The 10,582-nt window shown below is 40.3% G+C and overlaps 1 gene segment (V, D, J or C); it reads left to right on the forward strand.

The window, feature by feature from the left end:
* Positions 1-241: 241 nt before the first annotated feature.
* Positions 242-802, forward strand: LOC118842019. The segment is given in 2 exon segments: positions 242-341; positions 429-802. Coding segments are annotated over 2 exon segments (420 nt in total).
* The last annotated feature ends 9,780 nt before the right edge of the window (positions 803-10,582 follow it).

The following is a 10,582-nucleotide window of genomic DNA, read 5'->3' on the forward strand; positions in this document are numbered from 1 at the left end:
TGAAGTGATGTGGGATGATTGACACTGAGTCAAAACCATCAGTTCTGGGAGTCTCAGAGTCATTGACGTTCTCCAGTGCTTTGGAACCAGCTCTACAAGAGTTTTCTCCCTGAAGTTCAAGACAGAGACTTTTCACTGGGAGGAAGAAGTTGTTCTACCTCTTTTTGAATAGAGCAAGATATGCAAATTGGGTCCCTCCCTATTGGGATGAAAAGCAGTCCCAAACCTGTACCTGTATCTCTGGGAGACAAGCTCAAGCTCTTTGTGACCTAGAGGACTAACCTTGGACATCACCATGAAATTTAGACTGAACTGGATTTTCCTCCTGAGTATTTTCCAAGGTAGTTTTATGGAGAGAGAGAGGGGGACAATACGAAATAGTGACTTAATGTGACTACTGACTTTAATGCAATGTCTTTGTGTTGCAGGTGTCCAGTGTGATATACAGCTGGTGGAGTCTGGGGGAGATGTGAGACAGCCTGGGGGTTCTCTGAGTCTCTCCTGCAAAGGTTCTGGATTTGCTTTCAGCAGCTATGCCATGAGTTGGGTCCGCCAGGCTCCAGGGAAGGGACTGGAATGGGTTGCAAGCATTAGCTACGATGGTGCTAGTACATACTACATGGACTCTGTGAAAGGTCGTTTCACCATCTCCAGAGATAATGGCAACAGCATGCTCAATCTACAGATGAATTCCCTTAATACTGGGGATTCAGCTTTGTATTACTGTGCAAAGGACACAGTGATGAAAAGGAATGTGAGGCCAGACAAAAACTCCCCTTGCCTGAAGGGGAAGTACCAGTGAGCCCAGAAGGGGGTTGAGCTCATGATGCATGGAGTACAAGATGCCTAGATCCTGTAGCAGATGTAGAGTGAATCTGAACCATTTCTATTTATGGCCTATGTCATTTTTTCTGCTGTCCTAGGAGAAGCAACTTTTCCAGTGGTTAGCTATCATTTTCAATGCCTCACTCTCACCCCCACCTGCACACACGATTCGATCAGTAGTTATGTCCTTTCAATTTGACTGTCATCGCATATCTAGTATACTCTCCCTTTTCTCCTCACATATTGCAACCACCCTGAGGTAGTCTCTTTCATGCTCAGCCTGGACTATTATACTAGCTTGCTGGTTGTTCTCCAAGCCCTAGTACTCTCTTCACTCCAGTCCATACTAAACTCAGCTATCAAAATTGTCTTCCTAAAGCACAGGTCTGACTATTTTCCCCAAATTCCAGAGACTCTTTATTACCTCCATGATAAAATAGGCAATCCTATTTGGCTTTTAAATGCTTCCATAGCATGGCTCCTTCCTATCTTGCTCTACCTTATTCCCTTCCACATACTCACCAATCCAGTGACACTGACCTCCTTGCTGTTCCTTTCACAAGAGATTCCATCTCTCTACTTTATGTGTTTTTACTGGCTGGAATTCTACTCCCCCTCATCCCTGCCTCCTGGCCCCCTTGACTTACTTCAAATCTCACCTAAATCTCCCCCTCTTCTACTTTCTCAATATTTTCTATTTCTAGTACCTTTGAACTGCATATATTTATAATTTATATGTATGTATATATACATATAGTTATTATTTTCATGTTGTCTCTCTGAATGAGACTGACCTCCTTAAAAAGTTATTAATTTTTGCCTTTCTTTATATCCCTGGTACTTAGTATAGCACTCTGCCAAGCACAAAATAAGTACTTAACAAATAGATACTTGTTGCTTTTTTGACCTCCTGTTCCTTTCTGAATGAGCCTCTCCTATATTGCTGAAATGTGTTCTATTCATGATTTCTATGTTATACATGTAATGAGTAAATCCTCTGACATTTTAACACATTGTGAACAAAAATATCCATATGAAGTATAACAAATCATTGATTATTGTTGCAAGGTAAATTTAACAAAAAAGTAAATTAAGGCACATTTTTTGAAGCAATATGACATTCTATCATCATGGCTGGTAACCTTAGAATAAGATGGGTCAATGACTGTCTCATTCTCTAGCCGAAGACCCCATGCAAAAGACAGCTCCCCTTTTATAGATTTTGGTGAGGACAGAGCACGATTGGTGATATCAAGGGCTTGAGGTCAGCAGGGCTGATTACATAGCTGAGGTATAGGGGAACAGCGTGGTTGTTTGGATGTTGAGAATGAGGCCTAAGAACAGTCCTGTCTGTGACTAAAAAGTGGTTATTAGTTGAATCAGCTAGAAAGTTTGAAGACAATGGCCTAGACTTCATTGCACAGCAAACCAGATATTCTGGAAGGACGGTTTGGTGATGTAAAGATTTTCAGCCCACATGCTTGCTATAAGGCATGAGATAACAGCATTAAATGGCTGGTCAAGTTCTGTAGCTGAATCAGACCTCTGGGGGTAACTAGTCTAACTTCTTATGATGAGAAAACTGAAGGTAAGGGAATTTAAATGACTCTCCCTAGGTCACAGTAGTAATAAGTGTCAGAGTAGAATTTAAAACCAAGTCATCTGACATTAGACAATTAGGTCAATTGGTCCAGACTATGGCACAACAGTAAGATAAACTTATGGTTAACTCAAAAAAGTATTGGCCTGAATTTATTTAATTTGCTCAAAGGAAGTTGAGGCGGAGGTTATGATAAACTACAAAGAGAATATAATAGAAGGTACCTTTCTAAATGCCATGGTAATAAAAGTGCGGGGGGGGGTCAGCTTTTTGGGGGTATGTGGCTTGAAATGAAGCAGAATCTATTTACTCCCTCAAATCATAGAAAGAAAATTAAAGCACAGAAATCTAGGCCATCATGAATTTGCTTGGCTAAAAATTACTTAGTTTAGTGGTGTTAGGGAGGGGAAGCTGGGTAAGTAGAGATCTGCTATAGCTTTCTTTAATGGTAAGTCTCCTACCTGATATTAAATTTTTGACTACATATACTAGGGGCCCATACAGGTCAGAGAAAAACTCTGGGAAGTCAGATCCAGTGGGCTGCCTGAAGGCAAGAAATGGAAAAAAAATGTGGTGGGGATAATTTTACACAGAGTAGTCAACTTTCCCATTATAGTTAAACCAAACTACTGACTGATAACCATTGTAATATCTGAACAACTATTGCTGCTTTTCTTGTCTCTACCTACAGTAGAAAAATTAAGAATTTCTTATCTGGTCTTAATTATGTGGAATTGAGACAATTATTTTATAGCTGTGCCTTTAGAAGTTTGGTGTTACCATAATAGGGTATACATAGGCTTGAGATTTTTATCAGGACAGTGCAAAATTTTCTTTCCCTAGGGAAATTCTACTTTTGCTCAACTTCATATAACCATGTCTCTTAATAATGCTCCTAGAGTGTTCCAACTGTCCTTAAATCAACCTTGTAATTCCTTCTGCCTTTTCACTTTTACTATCTCAAGGCAGTGTGCCCAAATGTCCTGTCTCTTCTCTCTCTTCTCACTGTTAGGCAGAATGTTGTTATTCAAATCCTTATTTAATCCAATTTAGTCCTCCACCTTGAATGACATAATTTGTAAAAAATTCCCACTCTGCTCCCTCTTGAAATGACTTGTTCCATACCACCACTTAATTAGCCTCACTTTCATGATATCAGTTATCCCTCTCCTATGGTAACACTTGTCAGTGGTTTCTTTTAGCATCTCATTTGTGATATTGCATGAGAATTTTGCTCCTTTTCTCCCTGCTCATGATACCATGAGGTGGTTTTTGACCCCTCAGTATTTCACTCGCAAAGGTTTATAAGGGAATTTCAGGAAAAATTTCCCACTTGTACAGTGCCAAAAATGCATATCCTTTCTCTTTATTTTAAGTTCATCACTTCTCTGGCAGAGGTGAGAAGTATGTTTCATTTTTAGTTTTCTGGCTTCATGTTGTATAGGCCTGAATTCTAAAGTTATTCAAAATTATTTTTCTCTACACTGGTGTTGGTGTTGTGTAAATTGTTCTACAGTTGCTACGCTCTTCTCTCTGCTGTAGTTTATAGATGTTTTCTCTGAACACATCTATTTCATCAATTCTTATGCAATAATATTTTTTGATTATATTAATATACAATGATTTATTTAGGATAAGAAGTCCTTACTTCCCCATATATATGATAACTAATATAATACTTTTTCTAATTGCCACTATCAGTATTAGGTGTATTCCTCCTACACATAATTATATCTTATGACAAAATAATATTCTATTATGGCCATGTACCGCAGCTTGATAAACATTTGTCCAATTAATGGACATTTACTTTGTTTCTAATCCTTTGCAGTTTTTTTTCATTTCTCATTTTATTTATTTAATATTTTAGTTTTCAACATTGATTTCCACATTATTTTGAGTTACAAATATTCTCCCATTTATACCTTCACCTCTCAGTCCAAGACAGGATATATTGTGATTGCCTTGTTCCCTAGTGAGTCCTCCATTCCGTCACCCCACTCCCTCTCCATCCCTTTTCTCCTTCCTTTCTTATAGGGCAGGATATATTTCCATGCCCCATTGCCTATATATCCTTTTCCCAGCTGCATGCAAAAAACAACCTTTTTTGATCATCTACTTTTAAAACTTTAATATTTAATATTTCCTTCTATCCTAGCCTGGCACCCTTTATTCAATTTTCTCCTTTGACCCTGTCCCTTTTCAAAAGTGTTTGCTTTGTATTACCTCCTTCCCCATCTGCCGTCGCTTCTGTCATTCCCTTTTTATCCCATTCTTCCTACTTTCCTGTGGAGTAAGACACCCAATTGAGTGTGTAAGTTATTCCCTCCTCAAGTCAAATCCCATGAGAGGAAGATTCATTCATTTCCCCACACCTGCCCCCTCTTTCCTTCCAAAAAAACTTTTTTATCTTGCCACTTTTATGGGAGATAATTCACCCCATTCTATCTCTCCCTTTGTCCCTCTTTCAGTATAATCCTCTGTCACAACTTAAATTTATTTTTCTTTTTAGGTATTATCCCTTCATGTTCAACTTACCATGTGCCCTCTGTCTATTTATATACATATATTCCCCTCAACTACCATAATACTGAGAAAGGTCTCATGAATTACACACATCATCTTTCCAGATAGGAATGTAAACAAGACAGTTCAACTTTAGTAAGTCCCTTATGAATTCTCTTTCTTGTTTACCTTTTCATACTTCTCTTGATTCTTGTATTTGAAAGTCAAATTTCCTATTCAGTTCTGGTCTTTTCATTGAGAAAGCTTGAAAGTCGTCTATTTTATTGAAAGTTCATATTTTGCCTTGAAGCATTATACTCAGTTTTGCTGGGTAGGTGATTCTAGGTTTTAATCCTAGCTCCATTGACCTCCAGAATATCATATTCCATGCCCTTAGATCTCTTAATGTAGAAGCTGCCAGATCTTGGGTTATTCTGATTGGGTTTCCACAGTACTCAAATTGTTTCTTTCTGGCTGCTTGCAGTATTTTCTCCTTGATCTGAGAGCTCTGGAATTTAGTGACAATATTCCTAGGAGATTTCTTTTTGGAATCTGTTTGAGGAGGCGATCGATGGATTCTTTCAATTTCTATTTTGCCCTGTGGCTCTAGAATATCAGGGCAGTTCTCCTTGATTATATCTTGAAAGATGATATCTAGACTCTTTTTTTGATCATGGCTTTCAGGTAGTCCAATAATTTTTAAATGATTTCTCCTGGATCTATTTTCCAGGTCAGTCATTTTTCCAATGAAATATTTGACATTGTCTTCCATTTTTTCATTCCTTTGGTTCTGTTTTATAATGTCTTGATTTCTCATAAAGTCACTAGCTTCCATTTGCTCCGATCTAATTTTTAAGGTAGTATTTTCTTCAGTAGTCCGTTGGACCTCCTTTTCCATTTGGCTAATTCTGCCTTTCAAGGCATTCTCCTCCTTATTGGCTTTTTGGAGCTCTTTTGCCATTTCGAGTTAGTCTATTTTTTAAGGTGCTGTTTTCTTCAGTGTGTTTTTCAGTATTTTTTTGGGTCTCCTTTAGCAAGTCATTGACTTGTTTTTCATAGTTTTCTCGCATCCTTCTCATTTCTCTTCCCAATTTTTCCTCTTCTTCTGTAACTTGCTTTTCCAAATCCTTTTTGAGCTCTTCCATGGCCTGGGACCAGTTCATGTTTTTCTTGGAAGCTTCTGTTGTAGGCTCTTTGACTTTGTTAACTTCTTCTGTCAGAATGTTTTTGTCTTCTTTGTCACCAAATAACGAATTCAGAAGATGGCCGCATGAAGGCAGCGTCTTACCAGAGCTCTCTCACAAGGTCTGTCAGATTCCTATAAAAAAGTGAATTTGAGCTGATTTGTGAGAGTCAGAAACCGCGAGCAGTCTGTGTGCAGTGGATTTCCGAGCTGGGAGAGTCTGAAGGACTGAAGGCACGAATCTGTAGGCTCGGAGAGTGCTCGGAAGCAGAGCTGCTCCAGACCAAAGCAGAAGCAGCCGGCTGGGAAATCCATGTGGGAGACAGGCTGGGAGAAAGCTGGGCGCCCGAAACCGGCGGAGATCCCCGGGCCTCCCAACACAGGACGGCAGTCTGTGGAAGTGAGGAGAGGCAGCGCAGCGCCACCTCCCAGGAAACACCAGCTTCTGAGGCTTGCAACCCAGAGACTCGGCTTCTTGAACTTCCAGTAGAGATAATGACCAGGTAAACGGCTCTAATCCCTCCCCTCCCCACCCAGAGAATTCCTCGGGAACAAAAGAATGCTGGAACAGAGGAGAAAGAAGTGGGGCTTCAGTGGTCAAATAGTAGAAGTTCATCAGTCCCAGAGGGGCAGAGTTGGCAGGGGTCAATGCTAGGAGCCCAGACTTAATCTTGCTGCCCCAGGGGAAGTGCCAGACATCAGCTCAAACGACAAACAGCTGAGACCATTGCTGAAAAGCAACACTGCTGGAGAGCACCCATAGGGAGTGAGAAGTGAGGGAGCCAGACCCCTCGCCCACACCTCAGGAAACTGAAGGCTGTAATTCTAGACTCACAATCCCCAGAATAAGAAAGCTGGGACAGAGAGCCCTGAGGCCCAATGGTAGAAATTTGTTGTAAAGCCAGGAAAGGCAAACCAACAAACATGAAGAAGAACACACACACAAAAAAAACCCAGAGGACAATAGATTCTTTTTACGGAGACAGGCAGAATCAAAATACCAATATGGAAGAGGACAGCAATGACACTGTAGATGCATCAGATACCTCAAAAGGTAATATGAACTGGTCTCCAGCCCAAAAAGCATTGCTGGAAGAGTTAAAGGAGGATTTTAAAAACCAAATTAGGGAACTAAAAGAAAAAATGGAAAAAAATGGAAAAAAATCCACTGATGAAAACAAGTCCCTAAAGAATAAGATTGGCAAAATGGCTATGGAAATTCAGAATCTAGAGAGAGAAAAGGACACCCTGAGAGGCAAAATCAACCAATTGGAAAAGGAGACTCAAAAGCAAAATGAAAACACTAACTCATTAAAATTAGAGTTGAGCAAGTGGAAGCTAATGAATCTATGAGGCACCAAGAAGTAGTAAAACAAAATGTAAAGAATGAAAAAATAGAAAAGAAATGTGAAATATCTGATTGGAAAAACAACTGACCTGGAAAATAGATCCAGGAGAGACAATTTAAGAGTTATTGGCCAACCGGAAATCCACGATGGAAAAAAGTGCCTTGACAGTATCTTCGAAGAAATTATCAAAGACAACTGCCCAGAGGTCCTAGAACCAGAGGGCAAAATAGTCATTGAAAGAATTCACTGATCACCCCCTGAAAGAGATCCCAAACTGAAAACACCAAGAAATATTATAGCCAAATTTCAGAACTATAAAATGAAGGAGAAAATACTGCAAGCAGCCAAAAATAAACAATTCAAATATCATGGAACTACAGTCAGGATCACGCAGGATCTCTCAGCTTCCACATTAAAAGTCAGGAGAAATTGGAATATAATATTCCGAAGGGCAAAAGAGCTGGGATTACAACCAAGGACGAACTACCCAGCAAAACTAAGCATAATGTTTCAGGCAAGGTGATGGGCATTCAATGAAATAAGGGAATTCCAGACCTTCCCGAAGAAAAGGCCAGAACTCAATGGAAAATTTGATCTCCAAATACAAAACTCAAGAGAGACATAAAAAGGTAACCGGGGGGGAAAACCCCCACAAACCTTATTAAACAATAAGGGCAGGTTGTCTGTATCTTTATGTGGGATTATATCATCATATGTATGTTTTATATATATACATATATATGTCAATCTTGAGAATGGTACAGCTATTATGACAATTGGAAGGGATACACATAGATTGTGAATGCCTGCATAAATTAACCGATGTAAACATAAAAAACATAAGTAAGAGATGTAAAGGGAGGGCTATGAGAAAAGAGGTAAGGAGGTAGTAGAAAGGGTAAATTACACCAAATGAAGAGGCACAAAAACATATTGTAGTAGAGGGAAGGAAGGAAGGGAGAAGGGCAGTATTTGAGCTTCACTGTCATCTGATCTAGTTCAAGAAGGGAATAACATACCCTGATAAGTTTAGAAATCTAACTTGACATACGGGAAGTAGGAGGGGAAGGGAGGAAAAAAGGGGGGGAGTCAGAAGGGAGGGGAAAAGTAGCAAGTGGGAAACGGTAAGACAAGGGAGGGGAGAAGATGGCGGCTGGAAAGCAGGGACCAACTTGAGCTCCCTGCCGAGTCCCTCCAAAAACGTTTAAAAAATGGCTCTGAACCAATTCTAGAGCGGCAAAACCCACAGAACAGCGGAGGGAAGCAGGGCTCCAGCCCAGGACAGCCTGGATGGTCTCTGGGTGAGGTCTATCCCACAAGTAGCTGGGAGTTTGGACCTGGGAACGGAGTGGAGCAGAGCCCAGCCTGAGCTGTGTGGATCAACCAGACCAGGAGCCGGGCGGAGCGGGCCCTGGTGCCCAGTGTCGGTGAGTTGCGGCAGTTGCCGGTCTTCTCAACCCACAAACACCAAAGACAGTGGAGAAGGTTAGTGGGAAAAGCTGCGGGAGTGGAAGGAGTCTGTGGTTCGGCTTCCAGTCCCGGGGGCAACGGAGGTGGGGCAGCTACAGTTGCTGCTGCTTCTGGCCCCAGGCCCACCTGGTGGGAGGAATTAAGTGGCGAATCAGAGCAGGAGTGAAATATCCTGCTGAAGATCTAAGCCCAGTCCAGACTGGGGGTTCTTGGGGAAGGAGTAGTGCAGGTGTGACAGAGCTGGCACCTCCTGGCCAAACGTGGAACATAGAACTCGTTACTCTACAAGCAGTCATACCCCACTGAAAAACTCAAGGGTCAAGTTAGTTGGTTGGGAATATGGCCAGGCAGCGAAAGCACACCCAGATTCAGTCTCAGACTTTGGATTCTTTCTTTGGTGACAAAGAAGACTAAAACATACAGCCTAAAAAAGACAACAAAGTCATAGAGCCTACAACAAAAGCCTCCAAGAAAAACATGAACTGTTCCCAGGCCATGGAAGAGCTCAAAAAGGATTTGGAAAAGCAAGTTAGAGAAGTGGAGGAAAAATTGGGAAGAGAAATGAGAAGGATGCGACAAAACCATGAAAAACATGTCAATGAGTTGCTAAAGGAGACCCAAAAAGATACTGAAAAATAAACTGAAGAAAACAGCACCTAAAAAATAGATTAACTCAAATGGCAGAAGAGCTCCAAAAAGCCAATGAGGAGAAGAATGCCTTGAAAGGCAGAATTAGCCAAATGGAAAAGGCGGTCCAAAAGACCACTGAAGAAAATACTACTTTAAAAATTAGATTGGAGCAAGTGGAAGTTAGTGACTTTATGAGAAATCAAGATATTCTAAAACAGAACCAAAGGAATGAAAAAATGGAAGACAATGTGAAATATCTCCTTGGAAAAACCACTGACCTGGAAAATAGATCCAGGAGACATAATTTAAACATTATTGGACTACCTGAAAGCCATGATCAAAAAAAGAGCCTAGATATCATCTTTCAAGAAATTATCAAGGAGAACTGCCCTGATATTCAAGAGCCACAGAGCAAAATAGAAATTGAAAGAATCCATCGATTGCCTCCTCAAATAGATTCCCAAAAGAAATCTCCTAGGAATATTGTCGCCAAATTCCAGAGCTCCCAGATCAAGGAGAAAATACTGTAAGCAGCCAGAAAGAAACAATTTGAGTATTGTGGAAACCCAATCAGAATAACCCAAGATCTGGCAGCTTCTACATTAAGAGATCGAAGGGCATGGAATATGATATTCTGGAGGTCAATGGAGCTAAGATTAAAACCTAGAATCACCTACCCAGCAAAACTGAGTATCATGCTCCAAGGCAAAATATGGATTTTCAATGAAATAGAGGACTTTGAAGCTTTCTCAGTGAAAAGACCAGAACTGAATAGAAAATTTGACTTTCAAACACAAGAATCAAGAGAAGCATGAAAAGGTAATCAAGAAACAGAAATTGCAAGGGACTTACTATAGTTGAACTGTTTTGTTTACATTCCTATATGGAAAGATGATGTGTATGATACATGAGGCATTAGTATTAGGGTAGCTAAAGGGAATATATATATATATGTTTATGTATATATAGGTGAATGTGTATGTATGTATATATCTATGTGTGTGTGTGTGTGTGTGTGTG

The sequence above is a fragment of the Trichosurus vulpecula genome, chromosome 3 (genome assembly GCF_011100635.1).
Source record: "Trichosurus vulpecula isolate mTriVul1 chromosome 3, mTriVul1.pri, whole genome shotgun sequence".
In the NCBI taxonomy this organism is placed as follows: domain Eukaryota; kingdom Metazoa; phylum Chordata; class Mammalia; order Diprotodontia; family Phalangeridae; genus Trichosurus; species Trichosurus vulpecula.